Below are 21,106 nucleotides of genomic sequence, written 5' to 3'. Positions count from 1 at the left end.
ATAGCTAAGTGTATCATATATCATGCATCGAGCCATCTGTTCCTTAAATTCCAAATGTTATTGCAATATTTAGAATTACAGATTATTCATGTAGGTGTAATTAACTAATTAAATATTTCTAATGAAAAAGTGTCTATATAAATTGCTAGACTTTTTGCTCAGGATAAAGAAACTACATTAAGTAATTCCTGAGTGTAGTCTTAAGGTAAGTGGAATATACTTGATATACATATGATGCCATGTTTTTAGTACTACAGCCCCTATGATGGTATCTGTGACCTTATACAGTGAGAAATTATTACAGTGAGCAATGTGGACATCGTATCTGACCCTTTATCTGATTGTGATCCGACCATATGAGAACTAGTGAATAGTAATTCAACTAGGAAATAGTAATCCTCATTATCATACCAGCTGTAAACAGGGTTTCACTTTGTTCACACTTGCTCACATGTTGCGTTGCATACAGTTGTAGTCAGAAGTTTACATACACCTTAGCCAAATACATTTAAACTCAGTTTTTTCACAACTCCTAACATTTAGTCAGAGTAAAAATTCCCTGTCTTAGGTCAATTAGGATCACCACTTTATTTTAAGAATGTGTAATGTCAGAATAATAGTAGAGAGAATGATTTATTTTATCACATTCCCAGTGGGTCAGACGTTTGTTTACATACACTCAATTAGTATTTGGTAGCATTGCCTTTAAATTGTTTAACTTGGTTCAAACATTTCGGGTAGCCTTCCACAAGCTTCCCACAATAAGTTGGGTGAATTTTGGCCCATTCCTCTTGACAGAGCAGGTGTAACTGAGTCAGGTTTGTAGGCCTCCTTGCTCGCACACACTTTTTCAGTTCTGCCCACAAATGTTCTGTAGGATTTTGGTCAGGGCTTTGTGATGGCCACTCCAATACATTGACTTTGTTGTCCTTAAGCCATTTTGCCACAACTTTGGAAGCATGCTTGGGGTCATTGTCCATTTGGAAGACCCATTTGCGACCAAGCTTTAACTTCCTGATTGATGTCTACAGATGTTGCTTCAATATATCCACGTCATTTCATGATGCCATCTATTTTGTGAATTACACCAGTCCCTCCTGCAGTAAAGCACCCCCACAACATGATGCTGCCACCCCTGTGATTCACGGTTGGGATGGTGTTCTTCGGCTTGCAAGCCGCCCCCTTTTTCCTCCAAACATAGCGATGGTCATTATGGCCAAACAGTTCTATTTTTGTTTTAGCAGACCAGAGGACATTTCTCCAAAAAGTATGATCTTTGTCCCCATGTGCAGTTGCAAAACGTAGTCTGTCTTTTTATAATGTGGTTTTGGAGTAGGGGCTTCTTCCTTGTTGAGCGGCCTTTCAGTTTATGTCGATATAGGACTCGTTTTACTGTGGATATAAATACTTTTGTACCTGTTTACTCCAGCATCTTCACAAGGTCCTATGCTGTTGTTCTGGGATTGATTTGCACTTTTTGCACCAAAGTACATTAATCTCTAGGAGACAGAACCCGTCTCCTTCCTGAGTGGTATGACGGCTGCGTGGCCCCATGGTGTTTATACTTGCATACTATTGTTTGTACAGATGACCGTGGTACCTTCATGCGTTTAGAAATTGCTCCCAAGGATGAACCAGACTTGTGGAGGTCTACAATTCTTTTTCTGAGGTCTTAGCTGATTTATTTTGACTTTTTCATGATGTCAAACAAAGAGGCACTGAGTTTGAAGGTAGGCCTTGAAATACATCCACAGGTACACCTTCAATTTACTCAAATAATGTAAATTAGCCTATCAGAAGCTTCTAAAGCCATGACATAATTTTCTGGAATCTTCAAAGCTGTTTAATTAAAGGCACAGTCAATTTAGTGTATGTAAATATGTGACCCACTGGAACTGTGATACAGTTAATTATAAGTGAAGTAATCTGTCTGTAAACAATTGTTGGAAAAATTACTTGTGTCATGCACAAAGTAGATGTCCTAACCGACTTGCCAAAACTATAGTTTGTTCACAAGAAATTTGTGGAGTAGTTGAAAAACAATTTTTAATGACTCCATAATAACTGTATGTAAACTTTCACCTTGAACTGTATCAGTTGGCTATCCACACACAGATTGCCCACATCCTCAATTTTAGAAAAGCAAGTATTTTTGGATGAATTTCACCACACAAATCAGCATATAAGGATTTAAGCTTCCAGGGCGAACAGCACAAAGAAACCCTGCCTAATTGAGCCTTGCGATGAGATTCAGATGGGGAACTACTCTGACATGCTAGACGCCAGCTGACACCCAGTCTTACAGGGTGACAGGGAGCCCTCTCCCTCATACTCCCTCTCCCTGCAGAGAGGAGCAGCACATGCCCTCTCCACCACTTGCCCTGACAAGGAGCAAAATCATTAATTTGCCATGTAGGGCTTAACGCCACACTTAAGTGTGGAGCCTGAGGCCGAGGGGAATGAGATGTTCCTCATTAGGATGCACTATTGTTCCTCCGATTGCTATAAAAGCTCATCTTGAGTATGGAGTGACATATTTTCTCCTGAGCTTGACAGTAAAAGCAGCCCCATGTGGCATTGATTGGGGGTACAGTGGGAAGAGGGTATGATTCCCTTCATTGTGCATTGAGATTCATAATGAAGCAGTGAACTATAATGCAGGCCAATAAGCGTGATGTCTGAGTTCTTACATGCAGAGGGGTTTCTAATAAACATAGATAAATAGATGCGTGATGGGAAGTCCGGATATGTGAGCAGTTTTCATTATCATGCAAGGCTGCGGTTGTGACATTGCTATTGGGTTATTTCCCACTCATTAATCTACTTATGCTTCTTTAGTGCAGACCTGGTCTTAAGTGCAGTTTGAGGGTTTGAGTGGTTGAGTGTCTGTACCATATAACGTTATCGTTGCAATTGCAAACGTGGACAGAACAGTTTTAATGAACACAAAACGGTTAAGGTTAAGTGTTCCCAGAATGTCATTGTTTGCCGGTGCAGTTTTGTTGCCTTGCTAACTTGGATAATGATAGACAGCCTTGTCAGCCCCTTTTCTTTAATTCTCCTCTCTGATGATCACTTGTGCATTGTGGTGTAAAGATAATCTTACGAGAGGGAAAGAGGAACCATTTTCATTGGACAGTATGCACTGTATCTAGAAACATTCTGGTGAGAGTAGGTTTCTCACTGCTTACTATACATACATTTATTCATATGACGGGGAGGGCGACTGATATTTATTTTTGTTCCAAGATTAGAATAATGGATTAAATTATGCAAGGAAGACTTCATATCGTGTATGATTTTTCTTTGCCAGCTTTGTATTTTAAGACATATAAGCACACACACACACACACACACGCACTCACACACACGCACTCACACACACGCACTCACACACACGCACACACACACACACACACACACACACACACACACACACACACACACACACACACACACACACACACACACACACATATAGATAGCCTCCAAGTAAACTGACAGACATTCATTTGGGCTCATTTAAGGGGTTTTGTAGTGTGTGGAATGATGTGAAGCTGTTGTGTTAATGAGCCACATCTTTCATGTGAAACGATGGCACAATTAGGAAAACAAAAGTGCAAGGTGTGACAATTTAAGTGAATGTGCTTTGTCAGTGTCTGTGAACAGCACCTTTGAGACAGTATATGCATAAAACGGGTTTATAAAACAATCATGGAGGCTTTATAGAGGTCTGGATTTTTGTACACACATTTTACCGTGTTACTCTGTCCCCAAACACGGTCTCAAAGGAATACCTCTGGCAAATTTCAGAGCAGAAAATGAAATGGAAGTTGCTGAATAGGATGTTCTGGTGCAAGATCTTTACAAAAATACAAATTAGAAAGAGCACCGCTCCTGGACATGTTTTAGACCAATGCTGAACATTGTCCAATTTGCAAATGTTCTACTTTATGGTCCCCTCCCCCCTTCAATCCTTAGTCACTTACCTTTGGGATCAAGTTCCTAATATAAGGATAGAATAAAAACCAGCCAAATCCGCTCCTCATTTGTAGAAAAAAACTGTCTCTTACCTTGGAGCTCCATTTCTGTTATCGTCTTATTCTTATTCTCTCTTTAGTCGTTTGAAACATGAAAAGGGTTGTCTGTACTTGAATCCGCTACTGTTCACACAATGTGTGCTCGCTTGCCAGACTGCAGTGTCAAAGACCTTGACAGGTGACTCTATATGTAGGCAGTGGTGGGAAAAGTACCCAAATCTCGTACTTGAGTAAAAGTAAAGATACTTTAATAGAAAATGACTCGAGTAAAAGTGAACGTCACCCAGTAAAATACTGAGTAAAAGTCTTACGTTTTAAATAAACGTAAGTATCAAAAGTAAATGTTATTTCTAAAATATATATCAAACCAGAATGCACAATTTTCTTGTTTTTTAAATGTACCGGATAGCCAGGGGCACACTCCAACACTCAGACATCATTTATAAACAAAGCATTTGTGTTTAGTGAGTCCGCCAGATCAGATGCAGTAGGGATGGCCAGAGATTTTCTCTTGATAAGTGTGTGAATTAGACAATTTCCCTATCCTGCTAAGCATTCAAAATGTAAATACTTTTGGGTGTCAGATAAAATGTATTGAGTACAAAGTACATATTTAATTTGGGAATATGGTGGAGTAAAACTAAAAGTTGTCAAAAATATAAATAGTAAGGTAAAGTACAGATACCCCCAAAAGTGTTTTTCATTACTTAAGTACTTTACACCACTGTACATATAGGCAATGAAAGTGTTTGATGTTGGTTAGAACAAAAAACCTCTGGCCATAGAATATTTTTCACACTAATGTGTGCTGGCATTGTTATTTGTATAGTGTGCTTCATGATAAGATAATAAAGCAGGCATGACCCACTTTCTGTTGTGTATCAGTTGACCATATGTTTTGTTCTCAGTGGGCCTTAGTTATCAATATATACAAAGAAACATGTTTATGACCACGCCAGTTGCGCCAACATTGGTTTTCAACAATCATAAAACTCTTATCAGTTAACTTAAAGATGATGCCAATGATAATAGAATACATTGTGAAACTTACCAATTCATTCCTTTTTTTCAGCTACACACAGATTTGGATGTTGGCAGCACACCAATAAAGTATGTCCTGGCTGGTGAAGGGGCGGGTACCATCTTTGCCATCAATGAGATTACGGGAGATATTCACGCCATGAAGAGACTGGACAGAGAGGAGAAGGCAGAGTACACTCTTACAGCACAAGTCACTAACAGAGACACCGATCAACCCCTGGAACCGCCCTCGGAGTTCATCATAAAGGTGCAGGATATAAACGACAATCCGCCACAGTTCGTTGAAGGCCCCTACCGGGCCTCTGTCCCAGAGATGTCTCAAGTGGGTAAGTCAAGTGAACGCCTTCACTTCTCTTTCTGCAGGCATAAAAACTCATCTCTACATAATTTGAGAATATAATCTTTATTTATGTGTAATTGTAGGGTATTTAGGTAACTATTGTGATATTTAATAACCCAATTTTCTTTTGGGGGGGGGGGTGTATACTGATGACAACATTGGACGTCATTATAATACAAACATAGGACAGATTTTTGCCTGACTTTTCAATTACGTGTTACTATGATGAATTCCATGTTGTCATATTAAATATGGTCCTCGGCGTTGAGTAGTAACAATTCCTGCAAGGGGATACCATATACAGTACCAGTCAAAAGTTGGATTAAATAGATGTTTTCCCCTCGTCAATCTAAACACAATAACCCATAATGACAAAGCAAAAACACTTTTTTATAAAGTTTAGCAAATGTATAAATAAACCCCCCCCCAGAAATATCACATTTATATAGGTATTCAGACCCTTTATTCTGTACTTTGTGGAAACTCCTTTGGCAGCAATTACAGCCTTGAATCTTCTTGGCTGTGATGCTACAAGGTTGGCACACCTATATTTTGGGAGTTTCTCCCATTCTTCTCTGCAGATCCTCTCAAGCTCTGTCAGGTTACATGGGGAGCGTCGCTGCACAGCTATTTTCAGGTCTCTCCAGAGATGTTAGATCGGGTTCAAGTCCGGGCTCTGGCAGGGCCACTCAAGGACGTTCAGAGACTTGTCCCGAAGCCACTCCTGCGTTGAACTGGCTTTGTGCTTAGGGGCATTGTCTTGTTGGAAGGTGAACCTTCGCCCAGTCTGAGGTCCTGAGCACTCTGGAGCAGGTTTTCTGTACTTAACTTGGTTAATATTTCCCTCAATTCTGACTAGTTTCCCAGTCCCTGCCACGGAAAAATATCCCCACAGCATGATGCTTCCACCACCATGCGTCTCCATAGGTATGGTGCCAGGTTTCCACTAGACGTGGCGCTTGGCATTCAGGTCAAAGTGTTCAATCTTTGTTTCATCAGACCAGAGAATTTTGTTTCTCATGGTCTGAGAATCCTTTAGGTGCCTTTTGGCAAACTCCAAATGGGCTGTCATTTGCCTTTTTCTGAGGAGTGGTTTCCGTATGGCCACTCTACCACAAAGGCCTGATTGGTGGAGTGCTGCAGAGATGGTTGTCCTTCTGGAAGGTTCTAACCATCTCTATAGAGGAACTCTGGAGCTCTGCCAGAGTGACCATTCCGAACCAAGGCTCTTCTCCCCCGATTACTCAATTTGACCAGGCGGCCAGCTCATGGAAGTGTCTTGGTGGTTCCAAACTTATTCCATTGAAGAATGATGGAGGCAACTGTGTTCTTGGGGACCTTCAATGCTGCAGTCATTTCTTTTATACCCTTCCTTAGATCTGTGCCTCGACACAATCCTGTCTGGGAGCTCTATGGACAATTCCATCGACCTCATGGCTTGGTTTTTGCTCTGACATGCACTGTCAACTGTGGAACCTTATATAGGTTCCACACAGGTGTGTGCCTTTCCAAATCATGTCCAATCAATTGAATTCACCACAGGTGGACTCAAATCAATTTCTAGAAACATCTCAAGGATGATCAATGGAAACAGGACTTACCTGACCTCAATTTTGAGTCTCATAGCAAAGGGTCTGAAAACATATATATGTATATATATATGTAAATAAAATGTTTAATATATTTGCAAAAAAAATCTAAAAGCCTGTTTTCGCTTTGTCATTATGGGGTATTGTGTGTAGATTGATGATGAATTATTATTTTTTTAATCATTTTTAGAATAAGGCTGTATTTTAACATAATATGAAAAAAAGTCATGGGGTCTGAATGGCTTCTGAATTAACTGGAGTGTGCTGTTCTCAATTGAAATGCTCATTGTATTTATCCATGTGTTTTGACAGTGAAGTGAGGGGAATTGCTAGTAGTGGGGTGAAAAGCAAAGTGCTAGTTGACTGCAGAGACTGGAATTTGCCAATGGGAATACAATATAAAAATGGAAGTTGGTGGCTTTTGTTATTTCTTTTTTTTTGTATCACTGCTGATTAATTAAACATTCACCAATGTTCTCTTGTTAGCTTGAAAGGGTTTTTGAAAGGACTTGTTTCTGTCTTGTTAAGTTTTTATGTGTTGTGGTGTTATGGAAGGAATCAAAAGCTCTGGACATAAAGACAGAAACAAACATTCAGTGTTTTTTTTTTCATCTTCCGTCTCATATTCATCAATCTTTTGTGTTTAATTTCTATCACACTAAAATGAGATTTTATATAGAACTCTCTATTATCATGTTGTGCTTTGAAATTCCAATAAAGTCTATTGCGGAAACAGAGGAAAATAAACTCTTATTAACGTAGAGACTGTTGGATTTCTGACAAAAACATGTAACTCAAAAGTATTAAAAAGGTCAATTCCAAAACTGTAAGCTGTTATTTGGAGCTTTATCAAATAAAGGTTAGCTTTTAAAATGTTTGGGCTGACATGCCTCTCATTGTACACATTCAAATATAGGCTATACAATGCCCCAGTGTCATCACAACCTTGGCAGGCAGTTACCACGAGAAGAAAATATAGGTGACGTGTGCAGGTAAGGTCTTCATGTTTCCTGTGTGCAGGCGAACACGAAGGTTAATGGAACATGCAGCAGAATGCCTTGTTCTCTCTGAAGGTGAGCTGGATAAGAATCCTAGCTTTGTTCGCTTCATATTACATCATTTATTGAGTAACCAATCAAATAAAACCATTCACAGTTTTAGTTTTGTTATTGGTGTACTAACATTCTCCATTGAAAGACAAAAGAGTGCAGAGTACACGTCATGACATTTATTTGACTTGTGTGCATTCAACCTATAGGAGATTCTCCTGTTATCTTACTCTGATCTGGTTCCCTGATAGTAACACTTAATGATCTCATTCTAAGAGGACATTAGAGAACAACATTTTTGGGGGGGAATTCTGTATTTTTCATACCGGACTGCATGTCTTCAACATTATCTCAAACGGGACGTTATTGGGGTGTCTGTCGTATTCATTTTTATTACATCTTCCTATCAGCCTTTGAGTGTGGGCAAATACATTTTTGAACAAGCACCAAATATCCTGTTAAAGGTTTTATATTATTAATATTTAATACACTATACTCATCCATTCATTTTATGATACTGGAAGTGTGAAAATGCTGTATCTATATTCATGATATTTCTTTATTTCAATTTGTCTTAAATTCTAAATGAGTTTGCTACTTGGTATAGGTCTTCTCACAAGGGGAATTGTACATCATTTGCACGGATTGGACAAATCTCATTGGATTATTGGATCTGTTTTCTTGTTGATGGGGTCTTTGACTTTAAGGCCAAGACAAGCAAGCAAATTCCCCCACTAGGTCCTACAACCATACGCTGGAATTATAGAGCTCCCTGCCTTCTGGAGCTAACAAGGGTTTGTGATGTAGTTTAAATTACAGAGTCTGCTTGAAGTGACGATTCAGGTAATTAGAATCAGGTCGTCCGACCCTCCTCTCTACCAAAGAAAGGGTGTGAATGACAATAATTGCTACACAGAGAAATAAACTTGGAAAGTTGTTTTGCCACCTAAAACTCCAACGTGAAGCCTCGGGAGCCTTGCCTGTGCCTGCTTCATTATCAAGGCGATTAATAAACTGGTGGAGAGACAGATGGCATGTCGCTCCTCAGCCCTCCTCTCCTCGCAGCGCGGCCGCTCTCAACCCCCTGTAAAATGAGCCTGTGTACAGAAGCACCAGGCGTGCAAACGTGTCAGGATCTGCTAAATTGGAGCAAAGACATGAAATTGAAGTGACATTAATAGATTACCTGGAGTTCATTTGCATTTTGAAAGTTATTATGAACATCGGTAACAGGACTAACAGGCACGGTCTGTGGCTCTAATGATATTTCTGATTGTGCACTGATCAATGATGGCAGCTTGGGAAATAAGTAAAGAGTTGTCATCATTGATTTTGACTTGATCAAGGAGAGACGTATGGAAATGAGTGCTACATGCAGACTTCCATTGGGCACGTTATCATACAGTATACGTACATTAGACACCTCATTTTAATATTAACACAACTTCATAAATGAAACATATACAGAGTGAAACATAACACGTTTTTATATCAAAGCATGTGAGGAGAGATATCGATCACAAGTGAAAAAAGCGAAGGGACATAGGTGAAGACCCAGATACAGTATGGGTTACATTAGTCAACTGTGAGATGCTCTTACACACAATATTTCAACACATTACAGGTGTCAGATTCATATCAGGACAGCAGGGCTATTTTGATACCATTCCACGCTCCATTTAGGCCAGATGTGTTATACATTTTCCTTGCTTGATGACATCAAACACATGATCAGATCTTTGTCGTATAACGTTGATCTTGCTGTCAATTCTAGTTGGAGGGTCATAGTCTTATCTTTGAAAACATACATTTTTAGACCATGGTCTTCAACTGTAACAACTTGGTGGAGAACATTGGTACAGGGCTTCTGTCTGGTGTGACTCGGCTTTCTGATTCAGGACTCTAGGTTCTGGCAGATGGGCATGGAGGCAGGAGGTTGTGGGCCTTTAACACTGTGTGCAGCTGGGCCATAACAGAGTCACATCTGCCGTGCAGGCCAGGCACGGTGCTGTAGAAGGCCCATGGCCTCAGCTGAGGCAGGGGTCAGGCCAGTGAACCTGGAGTGACTCTCTCAGCCCAGCCAGCCCATTCGGTGCTGCTAAATAGGGATAGGACAGGAGTCCAAGGCAGAGGGGACATCACAGACAAGCTGGGCCTAGCTGTAAATAACTTGCTCCTTCTATTTCACCTCATTCTGCATTTGTAGTGTCCTTTTTCTCTCTCTCTCTCTCTCTCTCTCTCACTCTCTCTCTCTCTCTCTCGCACATTTTCACTCTCTCTCACTCTCTCGCTCTCTCTCTCTCTCACTCTCTCTCTGTCTGTCTCTCTATCTCTCTCTCTCTCTCTCTCTCTCTCTCTCTCTCTCTCCATATGGTTACCTATGCTTACATACAAATCTATATTCCTCTTCTGAAACAGCCTTTTGATATGGCTTGTTGGATGAGGGAAAACAATTTCAAGTTTTGGGAATTTGTTGTTTTGTCAGACAAACAGTGTGAATATTCAGAGACAACAGGCATGTCTGGACTGGTTCTGCCATCATTCAATTGAATCAATCACCTAGCTGCCGCATCTGTCGGGTTGTACCAAAATAATGAAAGAACACACACACACACACACACACGCACGCACGCACGCACACGCACGCACGCACGCACACACGCACACACGCACACACACACACACACACACACACACTGACTCACACATGACTTATTCATCACGTTATTTATTATCCAGCGTAACTCTGAATTATGCATGTAATATGATGAGTCTCTGGTCTTTCAAAGCCTCCTAAGGCATTTGTTCTTTGTAGCATACGGTATGTAGGCTTTCAATGTAGCATGCACTCTGTGGCACACCTAACATACCAACAACTGCATTAATACAACTGTGCCCTGCAGTTCCAAACTTGCTGTTGTTTGCGTGTCATTTGTCCTGCTCCCCTGTGTGGCTGAGCCTGATCTCTCCCTCTCTAATACCTCAGCTTGGTCTTCCTTGGTGAGTGAACAAAAACTACAGGCTCCCAGGTAATGATGCCCTTCAATATGTTCTGCATAAGATTGGCTCTGCGGATGAATGGTAAAGAGCTCAATGACCTGAAGGACAAAACCCCCGACTGGCGCTTTTCAAAAGTCACCCGGCCATGAATCCCAAAAAAACGAAGAAGAGATAAGAGACAACATGTGATAAAAGAGAGGGAAATGAATGAGCTGAAGTGTGTTTTTGTCCGGGCAGCTCTTGTGGTGAGAGGAAGGTACATAAACACCCAAGGCCAGTGCTAATGGGTCTGGGCAGCATTGTGTCGGCTGGAGTGATGCGACTGATCCCCTTTGACAAGGTAATCAGTACGATGCTCGACACTGACATTATCCCTCTCATGATGGAGAAGGGAGAAATGGAGAGCATGCTGAGAATGGAACATGCTATATGTGATACTACAGGCCTAATCAAGGCCCAGTGTATACCGTAGCTGCCGTCATATGATTTACATTGACATTACATTTATGCTGCCTAGCTTTTTACATACTTAATTTAGCTGGCAAGCGTAGTCCAGTTCCCACATGCAAAAACACAGTGAGGTGCTCATGTCACCTTCCTAACATATATGTATATTTTGATGTTGTAATGAACACAATGGGAGACAGAGAGCTGGTTTCAAGTACAGGGCGCAGCAGGTGTTTATTGGTAAAGGACCACAGGAGGAGGCAGGTAGCTGGGTCCAGAGGCATGCAGAAGGTCATACACAGGTGGTCCAAAAAGGCAACAGTACAGGCAGGGAAAAGGCTAGTTACAAAACTATCATACACAGGAGGATTAAATTACGGGGAAAAAACAGTGCTCTGCATAGAAGTGTGTCACTAAACAAACAATACCTCACAATGATGGGGTGCAAAGACCTGAACTAAGTAGTGTGTGATAATGACATACAGGTGTGTGAACGGGTGATCAGAATTCAGGGGATTGGGATCTGGAGAGTGAGCTGCGTTCAGGGGATCTATGTGTTTGAGAGTGTGAGCCGGAAAGTGGGCTGGAAAGTGAGCTGCGTTCAGGGGATCTACGTGTTTGAGAGTGTGAGCCGGAAAGTGGGCTGGAAAGTGAGCTGCGTTCAGGGGATCTACGTGTTTGAGAGTGTGAGTTGGAAGCAGACGCTCATTTACATTATTGATATTTGCATGGAAGAGATGACAATGTGAGAATGCAGCTTTATTGAGCATATTATGAATTAGGCCGTTTGTACTGTTTACCGGCTGGGGTATTATGAAATTGATGGTATGATTGTAAACTGTATATATATGTTTTTATTTTTTCGGTTTTGGGAGCAAGCCACTGAATATAACTTTACGTTAAGTATAACTATAAGAAATCTAAGATGTGTCAAATAATTGATATCCAGCTCAGTGCTCCAGCTATGCATTTGGTTTGCTAACTTGCTAGCTAGTGGCTAGATGTCAAGATCAAAGTTCTTGGTTACAGCAAAGATATGCAATCCCCTAGTGGATCAAGATCCCTGTCGCCTAAATTGTTTAGTGTTTTATTTTTATAGCGCCCCTTGTGTGCACATTAGGTAATACCGTACCCTAGTATAGTGCAGAAACGGTATGAAAATCTGGATACCGCCCAACCCTATTATGAATTGACTGGAGGTGAACAGGGAAACCTAAAGGCTGCATGATGGGTGGGAGTGAGGCGGGGAGTGATTGCTGAATGCGAAAGTGTTCTAATTCGCACCCTAGCATTGGCAATGCTTATTCATATCTGCTGGGGTGCCAGGTTGCTTTCTCACAGACATTCTTCAGTTCAAAATATTGCTCCACCTATTAATTATGCAGGAGGAGAGCTGCAGATATGTAATGTTGCGTTGAGGCTTTTTTTCTACAGCTCTCCCTCTCGCTCTGCAAGCCTCCCTCTTTTTACTCCCTGCCTCTTTTCCCCGCTATCTCTGTGTATCTCTCTCACTATATTTCACTTGTTTTCCACCCCCAAACTCTTTCCTATGTGTGTGTGTGTGTGTGTGTGTGTGTGTGTGTGTGTGTGTGTGTGTGTGTGTGTGTGTGTGTGTGTGTGTGTGTGTGTGTGTGTGTGTGTGTGTGTGTGTGTGTTTGAAGGAATGCGTTGGGGGAACAGTTGTCTATGCTCATGCTCTTCTTGCTCCTGGTGATTGTAGAGTACTCAGCAGTGAGTGCAGGAACCTATGCCCTCCCATCTTTCTCTGTCTGCATTATTAATTGTCATAGGTACAAACCCTAGTTGTTTGGTCCCCACAGGCGCACAACCGTGCTCTCCCAAATTAAAAAGCACTGATTGCATCCTGTGGAGAAAAAAACAAACACTTTATCTTTATAGTCATTTCAAAAGGCTTAAAGACAGTACACAAAGTCAACACTTACTAGGGAAGAAAAAGGTCCATGATTCTACCCACAGTAACTTAAGTATGCATCTCCTCTTGGAGAACACAAGTGGAGAACACACACAAAAGTAAAGAGCTTTCTGAGTATCACTTCATTAAACACACGTGTATGAGTTTTTTTTTTTGTGTGTTTGAGAGTGTCACTCCTCTGCTAACACTTCCTGAACGGGCCCAGTAGAAGATTCATGTGGCATGGCTGGTGGCGGGGATTCCACACAGACACATAAATGGGAGGGAAACACATTCATCAAGGTGGCAGAGACTTGAGCAAAGATGCCCATCCAATCACAGCAGAGAATAAAGGGAAGGCATAAAAGTCCTTGCAGCAAGGTCATTTGAAAAAGAAACATAAGAACGTGAGATCAAGTGGTAAATCTCCTGTATGTGGAGCCTTTGTGATCCTCACAGATGCCTGTCCCATTAACAAAAGCCAATGTTCTGTTACACTGCCTCTGCTCATGCTTTCTCCACCACTTCTCTAACCTGTGTGTGGAAACCTTTAAACAGCACTCAGCCTGTTATATGTTGTGTAGATGATGATTATTATTTGAGGAGTGTTTTTCTTCTTCACCTCCCTGATCTTGTTGGTATTTGGCTTGTTTTTTCTGCAGCACAGTGCCATATTCCAGTTTCACTGTTAGTAAAATATTGACAGTTGCATTGCTCCTTACACCGGAGTATCGATTTAACCAGTCTGTGGTTTCTCCACAGTCATAGGCTGGTGTCCACAGTAGTCAATCCAGCACCAGTCAGTGAACAGGTATGACTATCTCACATAAGGGCTTCTGGGTAATTGGCTGCCCTTTAAAATTTCACCTCACTTCACGGAGTGTAAACAAAGCAGGAGATGACTTGGAGTTTGGAGGCGCTTTCCATTGTATTTGCTCTCTTCTTTGTGAGATCCATCTGTTGTGTGTTTTTGTGTGTGTGTATGCGTGCGTATGCATTTTATAGGGACGTAGTGTAAGTGCCCACAAGCTTCTGTGTGTTCCCAATGATGGATTGCTCGTCAGGAGGCAGTAGAAATACTCCATATGCCTGACTGATACATTGAGTCACAAGTCACGTACAGTGCTTTTGGTCTTACCTCTCAGATTCCTCCGGGAAGCATGTTAACCCTTTTGACTCAACGATAGGTTCTCCGGTGTTCCCTCTTACCCTCACATTGCCTCTGAGTACAAGGTGCATGTTTTGATACATTTCTCTAGTAGGTGTCAGACCCATGTTAAAGGTTATACCTGTGGTAGTTGGTCCTATGTGCCATTCAAAAGTCCCAGGCTCACCCTCAGCTGCTGCCCCCCAGGTTATGGGACCTTTGACTACAGCGTTGTAGTGCGACGTAGGGGTCATTTGGATACATTTTACAAGACAAAGACAATTTACAATGCAAATATAGGTATGTAAAAACAGTGTGCTACACTCTATTTGTCTGTGTCAGTGTAGTGCATTGGACATTATTGTAACACTGTCATTCTTGGTTTCAAGTCTCTGTTGACCATGGCCAGTTTCAGTCTATTGAATAAACCTTAACCACACTATCACTTTCCAGAACAGTTCCTACAGCATATTGTAACTTGTTTTTCAAAAACATAATTTGTACTAAATATTTACACCCCTTGCTGTTAGAGTATTGGAAAGAACACCATTATGGTCACTTACTCAGGATGAATATATTCATTAGAACATATACCATGACTTTTCATTTGTTATTGCCCAGCCATTATATCTGTCCTGGGAGCAATTAAATATGTGAAGTGTCCCATTCTGTCTCTAACTTTCTTCCCTGAACTATCTGCATGTTGCACACATTTCCTAAGAACTAATTAAAGTGAATCAATGACACAACACTTTAAAATGGCGGCATATGTCACAGCCATCAGCGGTGAACAAAGGACACTCTTAATTGTTTTGTTCCTGTGGTTCCTGTAAACGGCTTGTCACGGCTCACACTCCACAGCCTGCTTGTTATGTAAGGTTTCCTTGTCACTCCCCCCTACAACACACACACACGCATGCACACACACACAAATGCACACACATGCACACACACACACACACACACACACACACACACACACACACACACACACACACACACACACACACACACACACACACACACGCACGCACGCACACACACATTCCCTTCTAGTTTCTCAGTGAAGGCTTCCTCTGTGTCTTAGAAAAATACCATTAATTGTACTGCAAAAATGACAATGTAAGTGGTTATGTGTGACAGTCCCTTACACTTCACAAGCATGACGTACCCTATCCATCACTGGCTCAGGGGAGCAATTTTTGGGGGGATATTCTCTAGTTTCCTGTCTGGGCCTACACAGTATCTCTCTGATATTCAACACTTCTTTGATGTAAACACATGGATTTTGATCCTCATAGATTCAGACTGCCCTGACCGTGCTGTCTTTCATTTCTTCCTCATATCCATTAAAGTAGCCCTACTTGCACACAATGTTAAGCATTAGTACGCATGACCAGGGTTATGATGAGGGATCTGTTGAGGGAGACAATGTTTTACTGACGGATTATTATTTCTTGTCAGACTTTTACCACATGCTCATGTCTCCTTATGAGCAATATGGCATGTGCTGTGACACCATTTTCAATGACAGTGCTAGTTGTAAATCATACTGGATTGAACATTGGGTGGGAAATTGGACTTCCATGTTGAATGGCAGATGACAAAGTTGACACTTTCAAGTCATTTCCATATTGATTTGTTTCAGAATTTCCATCAGATCCATCTGCCTCAAAGTTCATGTGTAACCCATATAGAACCTGGTTGACAACTCTGATAATACATTGGTAGGTTTCCAAGTATGCCATTGCACCTACAGTTGTCTACTGAACCTTGTTTATCCTATTTCTATATTCAAGAGCTTTGGCCTGCTATTTTCATTTGACAACAGGCCTGACAGTGCTTAATGTGTTTCCCAGTCTATGCATTTCAATCAACTGGGTCATACAGCAGCAGCATTCACCACAGCAAGCTAGCCAATCCACATGAGTCTCTTAGTCTGACCATGAGCAATTTTTTTATCGCGGCATAGCCACAAAAGATAACAGTGCCAATATCTATCTGATGGCAATCAATACATGGTCATTCTCTTGTCACAAGGCTAGTGCATTCATAGACCATTGACTACCGGTCAGCCAGTTGAGGACTGGCACTCATTTGATTTGACCTAGAAACCAGAGGAGATGATGGACCTGGGGAACATCCATTCATCAACCTGATGAGTCATTGAAACCTAATCCACATACTGTATTATTCAATACGTTTGAGTATAAATATGTAAAGATGTGAATGAGTAATTCTTTCAAGGACATTCTTTTCATAATATTTATTTGTATATTATTTGCAATCTCAGATAGAAAATGTGGTACATTTCGATGAGGCAAGACGTGAATAATTCTGCCATTCTAACCACTGAGCATGGTGTTCTTGGAGACAGACACCTTAGTCTATGTGCACCCCACAGTGCAGACACAGTGAGATAACAGCACTGGTGTATCCAAGGTTTTAGAGTTGGATACTACTTTCCGTATGTCTCAGTGACTGCGTACATGTACATGTGGCCACAGAGCCCCATTCTCCCTCACTGTCAGTGGCGAGCCAACCAGGATAGCCTGTCTGGCGTCCTGTTAGCCTCATGGGTCCCTGGCAAGACTTAAACAATTATGACACTGGGAAACAAAGCCATTGCACTAACCAAGAGCTCCCACTCCCACTGCCACAGTGCCACAACTGACATCACTAAGCCTCTGGATTTATCCCCTCTCCAGTTTTCAAGGAAGATTCCTATTGATTTTCTATCACTGTAGCAGTGTACACAATAAATGGGAGGTGCCCTCTTAGTTTTTCATCTGATGAGACAAAAGGATATACCCCAACATCTTTATCCCGCCCTTGCTCTTGAAACGCTAGCTTTCACATCATAAAGACCATGACCATACCTCCTAATTGCTTAATAGTTTCATAACCTGTGGGCATAACATTTGTTTTCATAATTTGTGTAGCAATAAGTCCTCAGTACTCTAGTTAATATTAATGAGATTACATTAGGTTTACCACAAGAACACAACCTGTAGCATCTCTGGGTGTTTGTGGGCTACTGGAAGAAAACAAAGTCCATGGCACATGTCTTTAGACAGGGGAATAGCATGGATTCATTCAATCATCTCAAAGGTAGTTCAGATACTACCACATACTGTAAGTGACATTTGTTTGAGAATTAACCTCAGTAGTGTGACTGCACACATCAGTCGATTTAGGCCTCTAACCTGCAGAGGTTTTGTCACAGACCCAAATCAGCTTTGGAATTTCATTTTTATAAGCGATTGTTATTTTTCATCTCCTAAAGTTGATAGGTATTACATCTTTGTAATTGCACCGGTGGGCTACAGGCATCAAATCAAACCAGAGACAATATTCCCACAATTGAGTTTCCTCGACCAAGGGCCCAGAGGTGCATCCAACTCTGCAGTCATGAGTGTCCCCGAATTCTCGGTACAATATCCAGGAAGGACAAGCTAATCTTTACTGATTTGAAACCGTGCCAAACAGAAGCTTTTTTAATCCCTCATATTTTTTTTTTATCAGAGGAGTGGAGAATGTACACCTCTGTAAGGAAAAAGGTAGAGGGGGCTATTTCATGGCCCACTAGTTCCACTGTTTTGTTCCACACTTCAATCCCTATGTATTGTCACATAGTTTGGATTTGCTATTTGCTGCAGACACACCTTTCAAGCAATCAGAAGTATGAAGGTGCTTTCATAATTAAATGCAAATATGGCTCCATTTTCCCACTGCCATTGTAGTATTAGCAATTTAACTTTTAGGCAGATAAGACTTATTATCTCTGAAAAGTGGAGCAATTTCCTGTCCTGTCTTAATTTCATTTGACAATTGGCAAATACCTATAGCATATACCATATATATTATTCTCAACCAGCTTTGCAGGAATAGATTAATTTGTGTTGTTGAATACATCAATAGTACTTAATTTGTAATTCATTTGTATTAGTTCCATACATTCCCTGCCCATTCCCTAAACAAAGACTTTGTGACACTTTCAATTAATCTAGGTTTACTACAGTTCTGGTATTGTAACAGTATTTGAAGCTGTTCTGTGATTTTCGACCACAGGGAAAACAGTGTATATGAATGATATTGCATAAAATGTCATGAAAGGGCTTGATACAACGTAGCCCATCTCCAGCACGCATACATGTACAAACTCTCTCTCACACACACACACACACACACACACACACACACACACACACACACACACACACACACACACACACACACACACACACACACACACACACACACACACACACACACACACACACACACACACACACACACACACACAGCCTTAGAAATAATAAGCAGTATGAAATGTAAAGGTAAGCCCTGGCAGCAGTAAGGGTCATCACAGCACATACATTACCAACAAACACATGTCTCAAAGGGCCACTTGAGGCTCTCTATGTGAAATAATTGGGTAGCAATAGCAAAGCAGGTTTTTGAGTCAAAGTGCAATGATGGTCTATATGCTTTGTTTTGCTTTTGTAAAAGGGAGGACAGGGTTACTATTAATCATTGCTTGACATGTTTGGGCTGTATAAACAGGAAATGCATTCCCCACATGTGCAATATTTAATGACCCTCTCTCATGAAACAGTCTTGAAATTCTACTGGAGTGGGTCTTTATTCTGTAACATGTCATATGAACAGGCTCATGAGAATATTATTCAGTGTACCTGTAAAACAGATGATGAGCACCACATATTCTGAACTGCAGAATGTCTGTATCTACAAAGGCACAACTCATGCTCTCAGCCTCAAAAACATTTGCCAAGCCTCAAAGCCAGGTAATACAAGGTACAACAGAGGAGTTTGGGCCAACAGACTGTGTGTTCCTTGCCAGCAGCTGCATGAGGGAAACATCTCCACCTGTATTCCACAACTTTTCTTTCAATGGTCCTAACAACAATCAGCAGAGAAATCAACTAGAATAGAAAAAAAGTCAGCATCCTTATATTAAAACTGAGAAGCACCATGTTAAACTGGCCTGGTGTTATTACTTTGTTTGTGCCAGATGAATGGCACAGCCTAATGACAGGCACAGAGGTGGCCTTAACTAGTGTTGTCCCCCACTATGACCCATTCTGTCTCCTGCAGACAACAGGCCTGGATACCTGTGGCTAGGCCTGATGCCTTCTGTAACCATGAACATTTACCGATGTTGTCAGAACACCTGAGAACATATTTTACAAAAAAAATTACCATACCATCTGTACTGTCAAGTTGCTTTCCTACGAACAGCTTTCCTCCTTTTATTCTCTTCCCACCTGAGCCACAGACTAATGATGAGTTGGGCATCAGCATCAGCCCTGCTCTTTATTGTTCATTTTTCAAAGCCTTCACTGTATGATAGTGTTCTCTGTTGGGACGTTGTAGCACAGTATGCTGTGTCATTCATGTGTCTGGCAATAAGCTTGTCTTTAACCTTACCAATAAGTGCCTCTGGCTTTATAGTGGGACCAGGAAGATTACAAGGGGAGAAGCTAGCTGTAAGGAGTGATTATGGGTGTCAGAAGTCCACTCTATTTTTAATAATGTGCCCTTTCTCACATACAGGTACCTCAGTCACTAGGGTGACGGCAACAGACGCAGATGACCCAGTCTATGGAAACAGTGCTAAACTTGTGTACAGCATACTGGAAGGACAGCCCTACTTCTCCATAGACCCCAACACTGGTGAGTGGATTGCCATGGTGAAATACTAAATCAAATCAAAGTGTATTCGTCACATGTACAGGAACCAGCATGTGTAAACTGTACAGTGAAATGCTTACTTGCAGCTCTTTCCTCAACAGTGCAAAATAAATGTAACTTTCAGGATCATGGCATGTAAAGTTGTTGACCCTGAACAGATACACTCCTTTTTCATGATTCGATTGCAGTCAAAACAAGTGGTGTTTCAGCTACATTTACAGATCGAATGCATATTATCCATACATAGACAATTACTCAGCATACAGATTATATTTGCATTTTGAGGATATAACTCCCGACAAGATATTCAAGGACTGTTACATATAAATGACAGTGCTATCTTTTTTAATTCCATCTGCCGTCTGCTTATTCTTCAACCTTGACTTTGTTGTTTTCCTAATTGCATTTTCAGCCGACTTGTTAACAGTGTGTCTGTAAGCAACATGATTAAATAATGGTGAAATTACATTAATAAGCAATGAGATGGAAATCAGCTGCTCACAATTTGGAAAAACAACATACAATAAACAAGCTCCAAGAACGTCAAAACTCTATGTACATAATACATATGAAGACATATTTCTACATGTAGAAACCCTGTTTCCTCCTCAACAATATTATGCATTTTAATCACTCACATCTACCACAATAAAATGGAGAAGGTATATTGAATCTATCTATCAAAGGACAATTTGAGGATCAGCGTGTACGCTTTGCATGATTACTGAGCACATGCAGATGGCTCATTCAAGTGAGCCAGATGTTTTAATGAATGTTAATGACAAATAAAAGGTAAGGGAAAAACAAACATTATAATCCATTTGAC

General features: G+C 41.0%; 1 protein-coding gene across 2 annotated transcripts in view; it reads left to right on the top strand.

Moving 5' to 3' along the window:
* Positions 1-21,106, top strand: part of LOC139411362 (cadherin-8-like) — a 73,025-nt gene that overhangs the window by 24,941 nt on the left and 26,978 nt on the right. For both annotated transcript variants that reach the window (XM_071157637.1, XM_071157638.1), the window contains 2 exons: positions 5,113-5,407; positions 20,143-20,262. In XM_071157637.1, coding sequence (XP_071013738.1) covers positions 5,113-5,407; positions 20,143-20,262 — 415 coding nt within the window. The remainder of the gene's footprint in view (positions 1-5,112; positions 5,408-20,142; positions 20,263-21,106) is intronic.

This window comes from Oncorhynchus clarkii, chromosome 6, assembly GCF_045791955.1.
Source record: "Oncorhynchus clarkii lewisi isolate Uvic-CL-2024 chromosome 6, UVic_Ocla_1.0, whole genome shotgun sequence".
NCBI classification, from domain to species: Eukaryota; Metazoa; Chordata; class Actinopteri; order Salmoniformes; family Salmonidae; genus Oncorhynchus; species Oncorhynchus clarkii.
This window is presented reverse-complemented; position numbering and strand designations above follow the sequence as displayed.